The sequence below is a fragment of the Oryzias latipes genome, chromosome 22 (genome assembly GCF_002234675.1).
Source record: "Oryzias latipes chromosome 22, ASM223467v1".
NCBI lineage: Eukaryota > Metazoa > Chordata > Actinopteri > Beloniformes > Adrianichthyidae > Oryzias > Oryzias latipes.
In genome coordinates, this window is record NC_019880.2 from 25,997,103 (window position 1) to 26,014,527 (window position 17,425).

A 17,425-nucleotide genomic window follows, 5' to 3' on the forward strand; every position below is an offset into this window, starting at 1 on the left:
CCTTGTGTTTTGACTGCCGCCCTTAAGTCAAACAATAATTCTCCGGCTTCCCGACGAGCCAGAAAAGTCTGGAGCTTTCAAGTTCACTTTCAGTGAACTGGGTGTTTAGAGTCTTAATGGCAGAGTTCAGTTCAGGTTTGGAAAAGAAACAGTTAAAAGAAGATTGAAGCAAACGGCTAAACGCTCTATACAATAGGTCTGGCCAATCCTTGTCCTCGTGATCTGTCAGGTGTGTTCTGTTCACGAGAACGTGAAAACACCTGAGTCAGCTGCTCAACAGCAAGCAGGGCAGGGAGAGGTGGAAAACAGACCAAGGAGAAGCCCTCATCTACAGCCTTGTTTGGGAGTTTACTTATTACTTAATCAAATGAACTAAGGTCCTTTTTTGCATTTTTATTTTGCTGTGATAAAGGCTGTACACAGATCTGGTTCGTTGGTTAAGGTGTGCTGTAAATGTAGGCATCTTTCTGGAATTCTAAATTGAATGTAGAGTTCCTAAACATCTTTATAAACTTGACATTTCTATACCACAGCTGTTGAAACATAAGGTATTGCTGTGTATGTTTCCAACATATGTAAAATTTATAAATGAACAACATGTGCCAATGGACAAATACATGAATTTATATTTACAAAAATGATCTGCTGCTTAACCTTCCTTAAGCACACAATGACGTCACATATTTTCTGTAATCAGGTTTCAGGTTAATACATAAAAAAAGTGAACTCCATGTTTATGGTAAGTTGATAATATATCCTTTTGATTCAGTGAATAATTTATAAAAACTCTTTTAATTCACTGATGTTTTACAGAAAAGCTGAACTGACTGACCTCAAACTGGCAAGAGTTTATGTTAATTCAATTCTTTACATTATTATTCAGCAGAGCATTTTAAAGCAACTGACTTTTCTTTTAGCTCAGGACAATGCAGGGTTAAGTGTCATTTCCATCGAGGTTCCTATCAAGACAAACTATGTTTTATTTTTTCTCTAATCAACTGTATTTTCAGATAGATACAACTCAAATATTTGCTAAACTAGAAACGTGTCTGGATCAGTCCTCCAGCTCCACCTGGCTCATAGCAGTCACACAGAACAGACACAATGCTGGCTCTGAAACTCCTCCAGTTTTGGACTTTCCCTGATTTCAGAAGTCTACATTCCAACTACATTTTCTCCTAAAAAGTATTTTCTTAACCCAAATAATTATTGTTGCTGCTGCACATTTTCAGGTAAATAAATATCAGGCTAGGCGCATTATTTAAATAAAAAAGCAAATAAAAACCTTAAAGTAATATATTATATCATATATTATTGGATATCATGTTATGTTATTCCATTATGAAGCCAAAATCACAGGTTTGTAGATACGGTCTAAAATTTCACGTTAAGCACTTTATTTTACTGTCATCTAATTGCAGTTTTACACAATTTGCATTAAATCTACAACAAGCGCATAACAAGTATTGCTTATTATATTACATAAATCATTTCAACTGTGTACTAAACAATCACATAATATTCATTTCAGAATTTTAATTTATGTTTAAATGTTTGAGATTTTTTTTTTAACTTTTCTTCCCCTAAAGGTCAGAGGCCCCCCCTTCCTCCCTTCAATATGAGGCTAAACATTGATGTAACACTTGTGTTACCACAACCCACCAACGTGCTGCTTCTTCTTTTGCTGCTGCTTGCGACAGTCCTTCCAATCTGCTGTCTCTGCAATCTTAGAAAAGGAGGAAGCACTTCCTGCAGCCCGTACAAGCTCAAAGCTTTTATCCCTGTTTGCTCTTGTTTTCTTACATTTGGTACTGGAAATAAAGTTTTTTAAATGTGCAGTAATGCATAAGAAAAGCTGTGTTATAAAATAAAAACATTGTTCTCCACATCAACTATATACTTAAGTTTGGGACTTTTATGCCTGACATTTAAATCTATCTTTAAGAGCATCGCTAACTGTAAAACACCCACCATTAAAAAAGCTACAAAATTGTTTATCTGCATGGAAGCACTGGGTGGCCTTTTAAGATTTCTGCACACTACATTAGTGAAGCTCAAACTGGCAATTAGTTGACAATGTCTTTTAGGCAACTTGATTTTGAGGCATACATGCAACATCATTCAGCAACAGGACTCTCTAAGACCATAAAAAACACATCAGATGATGCCTTTTGCATTTTCTCTACTAGAACCAACTAATTAACAAGGAACTAAACAGTATACTCATACCAAAGCCAAACATTAATATGATTAATTGCCTCTTAAAAAAAGATTTTTTTTTGAAGGAGTATATGATGGAGGCCATCTGAGTGGAAATCATTGCATTTGTAGATAAAAGCCTCTCTTTTCTCTCTGATTGTTTATGTCATTTCTTTCTCTGTTGCTCCAAGTATTGCACTCATCTACAAGAAAAACCTTGATTGCTGAGTGGCAGTGGTTCTGAATACCTACAAATGCTTACATTTATAGGTATTTAATAAACTACATTAAACATACATTAGATATGTTTATTGAAAAAGGGTTTTTGTATCAAAATATGTAAGCATCTATTCTGAGAAGTAGTAACAATAATTACAAATAGCACTATTTTTAACAGGCCCCACGGGGACTCAACAAAACCAAAGATGAGACGGCGAGGAGGCAAAGGAGCAGCACAATCTTCAACATGATGGGAGTAACCTGCAATTATTTTATAGCTCTTAAGATTCCTGAGCTCTTAGTCAGTGTTTACCGTGTGAGGGCAAGGCAAGGCCACAAATTACAACCACTTGCTGTGGCACCAAATCTTCAAGAGTCACGCACAAGCCCAAGTTTGTTGGTTTTTAGTTTTTTTCATATTGGCAGACAGGCAGAAAACCTGAAGACGAAAAGATATTGTAGAAGAGCTTGTTCTTTGTCTTTCATTACTGTGATGTAATAGGCGTGTCCTAACACTCTTTAGGAGTCAAAAATGAATGAATGACGGTTTAATTGACAAGGAGAATTCAAGAAGATGTGATGCAACCGAATCTGTACTCAGGCAGACATCCTGCTGGCAGCAAGTTCATTTATTACCACGCACAAAAGAAGTTAAAGTTTATCAGTATGGGCTAGTGCCTTTATCAGTACACAAAATGTTTGCTTTCAAGTGACATTTCAAACAAGCTTTGGAGTCGTCTTTCAATTTGCATGTGCGGAACATTCAGAGATCACTAAAAATAAAGTGAATATACGGCCTCCTGACGACACTGCAGCCAAACTGTCCTTAGCCACATCCATTTGTCCGAATGGTAACAGTTATGTGTGAGTGGGTATTTATGGAAATGTGTGACTATGCAGTGTTTTTCCAGGTCTGTGCAGAAAATTGAGAAAGATCCAGCATGTGACACCGTGGGCTATCTTGAGCCGTGACTTCTGCAAAAGATCAACTGCCATGCAAAGAAAGGCAGAAAACCACAATGAAACACAACAGCTTCACGGGTTGCTGAGAAAAGGTGCAGATATTTTCCAACAGTAGTAAGAAGCCTAGAACCGCAACAGCCAGATAAGCCTTCTGGTTTATAAGCTCAGGAAGCTGAAAATGTCCCATGTATCCTTGGAAAAAAAACAAAACAGACAATCCTGCAGCTAGCATGTAGAAACCCATCAGAAACAAGCATCTGAGATATTTTTATTCTCATAGTCTCATGTGGAGGTTTGATGGGTCAGACGATCATATAGATGATGCTAGTCTCCCTCCAGTTTACTTAAACCAAATGTTTAAAGTCCAATCACCTTTTAACGTATCGTTAAAGTGTTCCCAGTGGTCTATTAGTGACAATTATGCCGTTTTTTGCCAAAAATGTAAAAACCTGTGTTGTTTTCTAGGACATAGTTTCTGCAGAGCGGCAAGAGCTCATCAGAAATTCTCCTCTGAGTTGTGGGCGAGCCCGTTGGCGTGGAGTAAGCATGCGCTCATAGCTTACAGCCCCTCTCAACTCCAAGCTAAAATCAGCGGTGCAACAAAAATGGCGAGAATATTGGAGCCAATATCCAGCCATACAGTTTTGAGCCAAATAATGGAGCGGAGCAGGGAGCTTGTGGCCTGCCAGTTGTAGTTTATAAGTAACAACTACAGGCTTTTTCAAACTGCATTTTTTCGTCAGCCCCTGATTCACCACAATTTGAATATAGAAATACTCAGAAAGACAGTTTTAATCGTAACTTTCTTTATATTTGTCCTCCATCATGAAAATGAATACTACAAGAACATTTTAAAAACACCAAAAACACAATTTTCATTGGAGTGTGTCTTTAAGGGGGAAACTCTTACTAAAAGAAAACAAATGAACAATATTTACATCATTTTGAAGAACAAACGCTCTTAATAATAGGTGGTTGTGCTTCCAAAGAAAAAACAAGTATACTGAAGGTTTACCCAGAAAAATAGGCATTATTTAAAAAAGTTTCACTAGAAAGTACCAAACACGGTCTCCTAAAAGCTCCTAACACTGAAAGAGGACCTTTCTGTGTGGTGAAAGTGCATCTTTCATATCATTATGTGGATTATAACAGAAGCTCTTCCATCTATTCAGTGTTGGAAGGAAGAGGACGGACAAATACTTCAACAGTATACAGGTATTTGTAATAAACTGCATTATAATAATGGTTATTTACACAAACACATACTCCTCCACTGGTACATTTTCAGTAACAAAATCATTCTCCATCTGAAACCATCATATTTAACATGTTCCCACATAAACAGCAACATCACAGCCTTCACCCTCAGGACTTCCTAACCTTTAGTGTCTCATCAGTATGTACAGAGCTTGGTTAAAAGATAAATAAATAAAAACAGAGGATCCAGTCTGGTCACAATCTGGGAAGAGTTTACTGAGAGGACGGAAAAATATAGGAACTTGGACTTGTTTTCCAAGAATACTTCGACATGTGATCTGTATAAATGATTCTTCCTGTTTAGTGAATCGTCAGTCTTTATAAATGTTATTATTTTGGTAAAACAGGTAATTGTGAGTGGTTATCCTGTATAATTAAAGCTTTGAATTGATTCAGCTTGGTTTGATGTTTCTTGATTGTTTTGTAGCATCATGTTGCAAAAACATAATTATTTGACAGTCATGTAAAGAATTGGTTGATAGAAGTTAGTCATTCTCAATCCAACACTATTCCCAACCAGGATCCTGATGCCAATTCTAACCTTTAATCCCCTTCATGTCTAGATTTTTCAAAAGAACAACAACTACAAGGGAAAATATTGTTTCCCTGGACTTAACATTTAAAACATGCAGAAGCAAAAAAACAGCTTTCCATGGAAGTTAGCGTTAGGGCCTCACAAGAAGGCGACGTCAATTCGCTGCCTATGAGTGAAGCAGTCACCGCTTACTGTTTGATGACAAACAAGTTTTCTTTAGCGCCAAATTAATGTTCACCAGATCTCCTTTTGGAGAATTTAATTTTCTTTTCTCCTCTACTGGCAACGCGTGCAAGATTTGATTTTGTGTAGGAAATGTGCTATAACCCATAGCTGTCTAAGTGAAATCAGAAAACCGGACGCCAACTTCAGCCTCATCCTACTTTTAAGGTGGAACGGCTAAATACAAAAATAAATAAATAAAACAATCACTAAAACGGATATTTTTCAAATATAATTATAAACATAAATCCACCAATTGAGCAACTTTATGAGCATCTTCCTCATAACTTGATTTTATTTATTGATTTATTTCAAGCATTGCAGTCAAAGCAATAAAGAATTTACACAGATTTAGCAAACTCATTACAGAAATGATAAAGAGCATAGATTAAAAAAAACAGAAAATGAAACAAAAAAGGTCACTTACATCAGATTTGTTTAATCAAAAACAGTGATCAATAACTAAAGTCAAGTAGAGCCTGATTTATTGCTTGAAAAGCCGTGGGAAGAAGCGGGCTTATATAATCCCACCCCTACTAACTTTAGGCATTACACTGAACTGGAAGCAAGTCATTTTCCTTGAGTGACATGGCTCTCACTTGGACCAGTTCTCATCTACAGTCTATGAGCACCACTCACACCCAGAAGCAACATAGCAACACTTGATCCAAATGTCAAATGTACACAAATATTACTATTCATTCCAGAACATAAAACTGTTTTAAGCTCAATAACTTAAAAGTGAATTTAAAAAAATACATTGGTTACCGTGTTACCTAGCAACTATAGCGTGATAACAAGACAAACCATAGAGTTTGAACTACAGACGTACGCTTCACAGCCGAGTCCAGATCTGTCCGTTTCCTTCAGTGTTTGTGGTCAAACAGAGGAAACCCAATGGAGAAAGACACTACAGAGAATAATTCAAGTCATACTGGTGAGTGACCATCCCAGAAAAAACTTGTAGCTTCGCTCTTAGCTCATAAGTTCAGCAGAGTTTGATATTTTTTTGTGATGATTTTAAGATTGATTTAACCTTTTAATTAAATCTGGCAAGTTTGAAATGTGTACTGTTTAAGCGATCCTAAAGCTTATTAGCCTGTGTAAATCTTTTAAAATAAGAAAAAACGTTACTTTTAAGGTTGAGAGGCAGATAAGTCTAAATGTGACGCTTTTAAAGGTGTAATTGTTGCAATATTTAAGGTTTATTCTGTCAACATAAACCAAGTTATGCAGAATCGTACGGTTTTGAAACGGAGGAAGTGGGTCTGAACATGCTCAGGAGAAATTAGGGACTTCTTTAATCAACAAAAAGTTTAAAGGAAGTTTTCTGATTTAATGATCAATATATCAGAAATAATATAATTATTTCATGTATGGTAACATCACATTTTGATGAATGAAAGGTTTCACAGTCACTTTCAAGAAATACTTATTTAAATACAAGATTACTTTTAAAACGCCTCTACGACGTCATGACAGCACAGATTGTGTAACCTAGTGACTAAAGCAAAGCAGTTTAAATTCCTGTCCTCCATCATGTGAAGAAATCCTGCAAGAACATTTTAAAAACACAAAAAACACCATTTTATTTGGAGTTAAGGGGAAACTCTTCCTAAAGAAAACAAATGAACATTATCTATATAGTTGGGACATTTTCCAACCATGTTACAAAATCATTGTTATAAAAAATATTTTCTAAACATCAATATTGGCTTTTACTTACTTATTTTCAAACATAACAATGTAAATTAAAATACAGACACAAAAAGGTGTCATTTATATTTTTTTATTTTGTTGAACAACAAAATGATGTAGAGAAAGACTATCTTATTTATTAACCTTTAAGAAAACATTTTGAATTGAAAATGTTGACAAAATGTCTGTTTTGAAATTAGCCTTATTTTATGTTTCTCTTTATAATAATTGGAATAAATATTTGAACTGTCTTAACTTATCTTTCACCTGTTCTGGTAAAATTGTTGTGAACAGCTTTTCTTGAAAACATTGTGTTGTCTGTCATAGAATCTAGCACGACTCTAACACAGCAGTCCCCCAAAAACACCAACTCACAGGTGACGGCTGACATGAAGAGTGCTGAGAGGCGGCAAGAAGAGACGGACGGAGCATCGGAGAACCCTAAGGTTAAGAAGATCAGGGTTTGTTCTGATGTTGGCGAGGACCCAGAGGTCTCCTCCGTAAACACAGGTAAGCTGCACATAGGAGTGGGGCTTAGACCCAACCCAAACGGAACATTTTCAGGACACGATTATCCATGATCAACACTGAAGGCACACTTCTTACATTTGTAATAATTTAACACAAGATGCCAGTTTTAAAAGTTGCTTTTTACATTTTAGGATTATCATTTGTTGATGACGATGCTTCCAGGTAGTTTCTGTTCTAAGGTTAAACCTGGTTCCTATTTGAGAAAAAACAGGCCGTTTTCTGCTGATTGTGCTTGAATGTGACCATCAGAATAATGTGGAGATTTTGTCATCAGCAGTAGAGACCCCTTCCCAGAAAGGAGAAACCCAAGACCGAGCCAAGAGTAGAGCAGACTTTTTTAAAACACAACATGGTCAGAGGATTTAGCAAAATGTTTCTTTTGTTATCATGAATTAGTTTATAGATTTGGGTAACAGAATAACTGCATTTGTTGTTTCTGTTTTCAGATGAGTTTAATGCCAAATATGCAGAGTTCTATCAGTACCGTCATGAAGGCTATGGGTCCATGTTTGCTCCCCGTTGCCATGGTGACTTTCCTAAACTAGTAAGTGTTTTGTATGCAGCTGCAGTAAATTGATAGTCAGACTTTTGGTGTTTGTGGTTCATATGGACTGAGTTGATGTAAAATATCTCCGTTTGTTTCCCAGCAGTCAGCTCAGATTCATGAACCCTAACTCCTGTTTGTGTCTTGCAGCCAGACGTCAAACATTTCCCCAAGACTTTTGTCCTGCATCTTCCGGCAAGTTCATTCATAAACATTAGCTGAATTCTTCTGAGTATCCTGTGTGCAACTCCTCTTCTTCATCCTTTCTTTGTTGTCATTCTGCAGAAGGAGAATGAGAAACCGTCCCCCTCTAAAGTGGACAATCTAATAGGAGCAGTGATCACACGTGAGAAAGAAGCACAACCTGTCGTGGGTTTGGAGGTGCAAAGCAAAGATGACACAGATCATGAAGAAGCCGCCAAGGTAGAAACTCTCTGAGGCTGAACTTTGGTTTATTTAATGCAACCTGGTTTCATGTAGTAGTTAAGTGTTTGCTGCTTAAGCAAAAGCAACAATCATCCAGCTTGAGAACATTAAGAAGTAGAGTAAAACAGCAGCTTTAGAATTCAATTCAATTCATTTCAGACAACTTTATTTATCCCCAAAGGGCATTTCTTTTTAAAGTGCTGACAGCAGTTTAAAAAAAAAAGTACATAACTATAAAAAAACAAAACAACACAATACTAAACACTACTTGAATTCCTCGATATGAGGAGAGAAAGAGGCTTGTTGTTGGCTGCCTAATCTCATGACTTCTTTTTTTATCTCTTTCAGCTCACAATTAAAGATCTGATTAAGGCAGTGATCAACTATGAGGAAAGAAACGTCTCCCTTCGAGACATTCATGTAAAAAAGATCAACGTGTGGACCGACTTTTCTGGTGCTTATCATTGTGAAACTGACCTCCAATGCACCATTGAGGAGCCCCACCCTAACAGAGTGTTTACAGGTAGCAGATCTGCATCTACCAACAAAAACATGAAAAGTGAGCATAAATTAGCAAAAGTAACCAACCACACACCATCATTCCTCCTGCACCAAAGTTCACACTCGGCACAATGTGGTCCAAAATGCACCGTCCTCCTGGTAACCTCCAAACACAGACTCCTTCATCAGACTGCCAGATGAAAAAAACGTGATTCATCACTCCAGAGAAGGCGTCTCCACTGCTCTAGAGTCCAGTGGTGAAGTGCTTTAACCTCTGCATTCAACGCTTTGCATTGCACTTGGTGATGTGTGGCTTGGATGCAGCTGCTCAGCCATGGAAACCCATTCCATGAAGCTCTCTGCGTGCTGTTCTAAGGCTAATCTGAAGGTCTCGTGAACTTTGGAGCCCTGCATCAGTTAACTATGCAGAGAGTCTGCAACCTCTTTGCACTGTGCCCTTCAGCATCTGCTGACCCCTCTCTGTCCATGTATGTGGTCTACCACTTGGTGGCTGAGTTGCTGTTGTTCCCAAATTCTTCCAGTTTGTTCTGATAGAGCTGACAGCTGACTGTGGAAGATTTAGGTGCAAGGAAATTTCACGACTGGATTTGTTGCACAGGTGGCTCCCCATGACAGCTCCTCACTGGAACTCACTGAGCTCCTGAGAGCGGAACATTCTCTTACAAATGTTTGTAAAAAAGGTCTGCATGCCAGAGCTTGGTGTTATACACCTGTGGCCAGGCCAAGTGATTAGGACATCTGATTTTGATCATTTGGATGGATGAGTGAATATTATTTGTAATACCGGTAGTGACTAATGTTCATTTTCTCCAGGCAATCCGGAAAAGGCCCCTCCAGAGACTTTCCTTGACTGCTACGACGCTAGAGCCACCACAGTGTGGCAGTTAGGGGTGGTTCTCTTTGAAATCCTAAGCAACAGACAGACTTTCAACACAATAGATTTCATAGACGGACATCTGACAATTAACCGTGTCTTATCAAAAGGTAAGAAAATCTCACACAATCTTTCTGTAAATGGAACGGGGGCTCACTCTCATCATTTCTCCTTCTCTTTCTTCAGAGTGCAAAGACTTTTACCAATCTTGTTTGGACTTTTTCCCTATGGAGCGCCCCCGGCTGCAGGACCTGCTCCAACATCCGTGGTTCCAGCCAAGCAGCCACTCCGGTTTGCCCCTATCCACCTCCACTTTAGCTTTTTCTTTCTACTCCTCTCACTGACACCAACGTCCCCACATTGGCCCTTCAGTGTGTGAGTAGGCTCCAGGTTCTTCTGCTTCACAGTGGTTTATTGATTCATTGAATTGGAGGCAAAATTGAATTTTGATGAGACATACAACCATAACAGTCTATTTTATTACGCAATAAATTTTGAAAACAGAAAGATTTTGTGTCTCGTTCTTTTGTTGTTGTTGATTGAGTACTTCAAAAAGGCGGGAATTTAAAAAACAAAGTATAGAATGATTTTAAAACGACCAGAGACATTAAAATGATAAAAAAAAATTATTTCAACAAATGCAAACAAACTGATTTGTAAATAGGTTTGAAATATTGTTCTAATAATATGTTGAGTAGTCAAACATGCAAGAGGTCAGTAGAGCTGCATCTAATGTCATTTCACTTCAGACCATTTAGGTGGAGTTGGTCCTTCATGGTCTAATCTTCAGTAGATGCAAAACAATTCTGTAAACATTATGAAGGTTTCGACGAACCGCAGTGCGTCCGCAGAAGGCGGAAATGCTGCTACGTAGTCCTGACAAGCTGTGTACAATCATCAGAAGTTCACAACCGTCACAAAGCCGTCTTCTCTGCCGCTAACACAAAGCTCCACTGCTCCTAGCATGAATGTGTCTGTTGGCAGCCGGACACAAGGAGATAGCACTGACGTCATCGCCCCGCCTCCACGCTGGAAATGCTTATTCGAATTTAATAATGAGACAATGTCCGCAGGGTGGATGTTAAAATGAAAATGCAATTCCCTCTTTGCATTTTCATTTTGTTTCATTTGGTTTTTAAGTAGAAAATGAAAAAGCATTTTGACGTATTGATTTTTCATTTTAATTTTGAGTCAATTGATGCAGTTACATTTAGAAAATTAAAAAGCATTTCTGTTAATCCAGTTTACTTGTCAAACTAGACATTTCTAAATGAATTTTGCTACACATTTACCAGGGACCTTTTTGAAAATGAAATGTCAAATACCATTTTCATTATCATTTTAATTAAGTGGAAGAATAAGCGATGTTGAAGAAGAAAATGAAAAAGCATTTTGTTGGATTCCTTTTCACTTTAATTTTGAGTCAAAAAATGCAGCTTCATTTACAAAATGAAAAAGCATTTCTGGTTTGACTTTTATTTTTACTTATGCTACACAATCGCTTCCATACAGAAGTGGCTGAAAAATATTCTGATAAGTTTAGGAAGATAATTGTGGAGAATAGTTATCATCCTGATGAATGAATGATGGATGAAACAGGCCTCTTCTGTTCCCTAAACCCTGAAAATATGGGGGGAACACCGTATGTCATCCAGTATTTCAGAAAAAAGGATGGGTTGGTGGTAGAATTTGATGGAATATTAACTTTGTCCCTATAAGCTAGAAGACTTTTCTCACCATGTTAGCTCAAGAACAATGGATTTTTACATTTCACTATTATATTAGTTAAATAATCATTCCATTCAAACACTTATCAAGCTGTTCTGATTCAATAATAGTTGGAATGTCCTCTGTCAAAATGATTCTTCTGAACAGTCAAGTCCACCAGCATCAGCAGAAACTGCAGCAGCAGCATTGGTCTGTTAACACTTCAGAATGACTCATTAAAGTTAATGAAGTTAATCATTTTTAACTGTTTTAAGAGTTTGAAAAAAATGATCCCTTTAATGTGTAATGAGAACGGTAGAGAACATCTGGTGTGTGCAGCAGATAAGGATGACTGCTATCAGTCCAGTCAGAGAAGTTTACAAGTTGGTGACTAAGCTATTACAAATAGATATATTCTAGCAAATACTATGAATTTCATGCAAGTCATGTACACTCTACAGTACCGGGTACAGAACCCTCCTCTGGTTTGTCAGGGAGGAATGTAACGGACGTTGAGGAAGAGACGGAACAGAAAGTGAGAGCCCAGAACCACAGATGACAGAGTGAGGACGAGGGGCCCTGGAAAAACTCTTTTCATGGGGCCCATTATACCTAGCGGCGTCCCTGGTGTTTGGAAAGGCTAACAACTGCAAAATGAGATTACATTTTGATCTTTAATGAACTAATTTATTTTAAAGACTTTTTATTTTTAAAGAGTAAGTTTTTAGTGAAGGAAATGGTATCATGCAAATATTGGAGCTGAGGTTTGTCCCAGAGTCCACACAGCAAAGAGTTTAGTTTTTAAGTCATTATTCTCAGGAAATATTGAAGATTTCTTGTTTTTAAAATGCAGTTTTTAGTTTAAATTTAGCAGTTTTCATGTTTTAAAACTTTAAATATTATGGTTAGATTTTAAAAATTAAATTCACCATTTCTTTTGCAGTTTTATCAGATTGTGTCAACTTTTTTTCATATTTGCCGCATTTATTAAATTTTAGTCAGAACCACAAAAGTGTCATGAGTTAGTAAAACTGATGTTTTAAAACATCCAATGAAAAGCGTGATTTTAACGTGCTCTTGTTGCATTTTTTTTCCCAATGGAAGTTAATATAAAAACTGCATTACTGGGCATTTCTTTGTTTAAATCATGATGGATCAGGAGCAGACACAAACCCGCCGTTTGGAAATGCTCAGGTTTGAGACGCAGGAACTGCAATTGGTGGGTCAAAGTCTCCCTGCTCTGCTGCAATTGAACACAAACAGGTACCTAAACATCTTCATGTTCATCTTCCTCGTCTGAGCTGCCATGGGGCTTAAAACTGTGCAGCTAGACAGCTCCGATTGCTCGCCGGTATAGTTTTTTGCTTCGGTAATGTTAGCTTGGGGTTGTGAGGGTCTGTAAGCTAGCGGGAGAAAGTTAAAGGCATGCTGGGATATCCACGTAGGGTTTCTTCTGCACCAACAGTTCCACCCGCAACCCAGAGGTGAATTTCTGATGAGCTAATGCCGCGCTGCAGAAACTATGTATTAAAAAACAACACAGTCTTTTCGATTTTGGTTAAGAAAACGGCATGATCATAATAAAAAAGGGCGTGGGGCTACTGACTATGCAGGGGCCTCAAAAGTGGCCATCGCTGCCTGTGAGTGAAGCAGTCGCCGTTTACTTTTTGATGACAAACAAAGGTGTCCTTTCGCGCCAAATCAGTCTTGTTGTTTCCTTCAGTGCTCCTCCCCTACTGTCAGCGTGCGAGGTACACAAGCGCACGGGATACGAGAATTTTCCTGGAGAAGGACCCCACCATGCACCCCCTGTGCCCGGTACTAGTAGCCTCCTACTGTGTACACTTTTGAGGCTCCTGAACCACACAACCACACATATATTAGTTTGAACAGTTTGGGGGAAGAGCTATATTGAATTTAGCTAAAGCATTTTTAACAACGCTTTAGTCAAACTTGATACACAAAGTAAAGTAAGTAAGTAAGTAGGTAAGTTTTATTTATATTGCGCCTTTCACAGTTAAAATCACAAAGCGCTGAACAATAAACAATATATAACCCAGTAAAAGCAGAAAAAGAATCAATTAAATATAATGTAAGCAAAACTAGATTGAAGAAAAATAAACATAGAATAAAAGTAACAATCAAGCCAGTCAGCTAAAAGCATTTTTGAATAAAAGTGTCTTCAGTTGACTTTTAAAAGAATCGACGGTGTCGGCCACACGAAGGGACAGAGGGAGGGCATTCCAGAGTCTGGGGGCTATTCCCTGGAACGACCGGTCACCTCTGGTTTTATACTTTGTCTTAAAAATCTTTAAAAGATTTTGATCGGAGGATCGGAGGGCACGGCTGGAAGCGTAGGGACAGAGCAAGTCTGATAAGTATTTTGGGGTCTGTCCATTTAAAGCTCTATAGCAGGGGTCGGGAACCTTTTTTGCCGAGAGAGCCATAAACGCCACATATTTTTAAATGTAATTTCAAAAGAGCCATACAATAATGTAGTGTCCCTCTCCCACAGTGAGGCACGGAGACTTAACCTCTTTTAAGGTTCTTTATTCTGGTGACTGCAGACCACAACAAACGCCGTTCAATTAATTCAGCAACTCCTGAATCTCTCCCACCGACACGAGAGCGCTTCTCCCAAATTTATATTCACCTGCTCCCGCTGCAGCCCTCCCATTTCCCTTAGTCGGCCCATAGCTGAACCCCATTGGTCCAAACTACCTAACAACAGGCTGAGTGACAGAACTGAGAGCCAATCAGATCTCTGCTTGATGCGTTCCAGAACTCCAGAACTTTTAACGCGGCCCAACAGCCAAGTTAAACTCAGTCCGCGAAAATATTTTTAAAACCAAATATACAAGTGAATGTGTGCATTTGATTTAATTTCAACATTTTTAAAGTACAATAAGTCTGTGGATTCTTTTTAATAACATTGTTATGCTGTTGCTAATAAATGATGAGTATTTCTCGTGGTAGTTTTGCTGATGGTCTAGTCTGGTTGATACGTGGTGAGTTTCTGCTTCATGCAGGCGTTGAGACTTTAAACGTGATCTTAGGTTAGTATGAATGTACTTTAGATGTGAGACAGACTGATCACATGCAGACGGGGAGCCATACACACACTCACACGCTGCAGTGAGTGACGGGCAGCGGGTTTTACGTTTTTACAATCCCTGCGCGATTCACCTGCTGCCTGTCCACACAACACCTCACCCCCACCCTCTGCTTTCTCCCTCACACACCCCGTCCCCGCATCTGCGCGCTCTTTCTCAGAGACTGGAGCGCGCAGTTTTAGGCACGTCAATTCACAGGTTTTCAGCTGGTACAAACTCTGTGTAATAATAGATAATAGTAACTGATAGCGCTGGCGCAGATTTCTCTCTCTAAGCACCGCTACTACTGCGCGCCTCTGGCATCGCATCGCGCCCGAGAAGGACTGGTCTAATGAAAAAATTAGTATAATTAAAGATTTGTCTGCGAGCCACATGTGACCATCAAAAGAGCCATATATGGCTCGCGAGCCATAGGTTCCCGACCCCTGCTCTATAGGTTAAAACTAGAATTTTAAAATCAATACGCCACTTGATTGGGAGCCAGTGCAAGGAGGATAAAATGGGGGGGGATTGTAAAGGGATTTACAAGGGGAAAAAATACAATTAAGCTTTATTCTTTTAATCAAAATATGTTGGAACATTTTATATGTGCATTCACACCTGTGCATCTTTGTGTGTGAGTGTGTGCGTGCACAAAGTACGGCACACATATTCATATTGTGCAGCAAGTGAAAGGAAAACCCCAGCGACAGCTCACGGCTCTGCTTCACCCTAACCCTCTTCTGTCAGCGGCTGCCTCTGGAGCTACAAAGGTTAGGCAAAGGCGTGTGGTGGGGGAGGGGTCACGAGCGGGAAAAAGCCAAAAAGACAACAACATTTGAGTACAGAGAATTACTCAACCGCTTTTGTTGAAAAATGTACAGCTTGTACAGACATAAAGGAGAAAAAAAGACTTCCTACCACTTAGTGCCACCATCTCTCTGAGTCCATTTTGAAGAAGACAAAAGTCCCTAAAACACTGAGGTTCCATTCTATCAATGAGGTTCCTTTACTGCGCCTCACTGTCCATGAAACAACCTGCTCTATAACACCAAAACAGTTTGCTACGCGTCTGTATTTATGGTGCGATTGTGTTTCCAACTAAACCAGTCTCTTACTCCTAAGTGTAAAACCAGAAGTGTATTTTAGCAATTATTGGAATGCTGTAAAGAGCACTGGCACTAAGCCGTATAATTAGCACTAAGCTAGCTTGTATTGTGAATTTTGCATTAACATCCTGGTAACTTCTTTACCCTTTAACACCGGAGACGTCGCCGGCATCACCTAAATAACAGATGCTTCTTTGACTGTTTACTCGATCAACGTGAATCAAAATCGTCTTTTCATATCAGTTTTGCACCATTATGCAATAAATTACTAATGCATAGTGTTGCATGATGCTGCAAAGCTGTTGTTCTCCGTGACAGAATCGGTTGATTTGCGCAGATTGTGTAACCACCTCAGAATTGTAAAGTGTTGCAAAACCCAATTTTTAATTGACTTGAGAATCTGCTGGAATTACGTTAATTGTGTAAAGAGTTATGTAGTAGAAAGACTGCAAAAATTTAAGGGTTAAACAGCATTTAATAGTAGTATTAAGCAAAACTCTGAGCTAACTATTTTTTTATCTAAACAGAAAATTTTATAGGGATTTTGCTGGATTGTTCATTGCAAATAAGAAATAATGAGTAACTCTTTTGGCCTCATATTTTGACCATAAGGACCCTCAGCATTTATTGATTTTGATTCATTTACACATATTCATCAAACTCATCAAAGTGAAATGCGTAGATTAAAAAGACAGAAAATAAAACAAAACAAAAAAGTCCCTTAAATCACATTTGCTTACCAGTAATTAAATACAGGGATCATTAATTAAAGTCATGCAGAGCTTGATTTATTGCTTGATGAGGAGTGGGAAGAAGTGATCTTATATAATCCCACCTCTACTGAGTTCATTCATTTGATAGTTTTACAGTTTTTGTAATCCGGTTCTGATCTAATAGATTCTCTTCACATTACAAAATCCAGCGCCCATTAATGATTGATTATCTTCAGTAAACATTCATTCATGATTTCAGTAAACAGTAACAGTAACCTATGTGTAATAATAATTGATTATCATTAAAACATATTATCACATTAAACCAGAAATTATTGCTACACATTGCAGATCAAGTAAACCAAATCAGTAGCTTATTGATTGTAATTTAAACATTTCACTCAAAAAACGTTCACTTTGAATGAACATAAAAAAATTATGGAAAGGATTTCCACATGATTAGATTGTGTTACTTGAACAAAAATGAATCATGTTGGTCCTACATAATTACCTACTTAATTTATTTAGGTTGGGTCAACTTAATGTATTTAGGTTCAAACTAATAAATTTAAGTTGATTCAATTTAAATAGAGCAGTTGCACCCAACTTTAAATTGATATTGTTGCTCACTCTAAAAAGAAAAAAGTTGATCCAATTTAATTGAATCACTTCAATTGGTCACACCTAAGTAAATTAAGTTTATTTAACTTGAATTTCTATTTATTTGTATAATTTTATTTATTCATCTGTAATTGATATGTTGTTCCAAAGTTACAACCAATGGGTCTTTTAATTTTCACATCAAAGACATGAA

General features: G+C 37.9%; 2 protein-coding genes across 5 annotated transcripts in view; one reads left to right on the forward strand and one right to left on the reverse strand.

The window, feature by feature from the left end:
• The window catches only part of babam2 (BRISC and BRCA1 A complex member 2), a 100,487-nt gene that overhangs the window by 38,856 nt on the left and 44,206 nt on the right, over nt 1–17,425 (reverse strand). The window lies entirely within an intron of this gene.
• Nucleotides 6,166–10,499, forward strand: LOC110017533 (mitogen-activated protein kinase kinase kinase A). 4 transcript variants are annotated; one of them, XM_020713783.2, is made up of 9 exons: nt 6,167–6,332; nt 7,421–7,603; nt 7,902–7,976; nt 8,071–8,168; nt 8,319–8,363; nt 8,454–8,591; nt 8,943–9,153; nt 9,930–10,100; nt 10,177–10,499. In XM_020713783.2, the coding sequence occupies exons 1-9, from the start codon at nt 6,293–6,295 to the stop codon at nt 10,332–10,334; spliced, it is 1,119 nt and encodes a 372-aa protein (XP_020569442.1). In that variant the 5' UTR covers nt 6,167–6,292; the 3' UTR covers nt 10,335–10,499. The 4 variants fall into 4 exon arrangements, with proteins under 4 accessions (XP_020569444.1, XP_020569442.1, XP_020569441.1 ...); XM_020713782.2 differs by having other exon boundaries at nt 6,168–6,332; nt 7,899–7,976; XM_020713784.2 differs by having other exon boundaries at nt 6,174–6,332; nt 7,899–7,976; nt 8,943–9,117.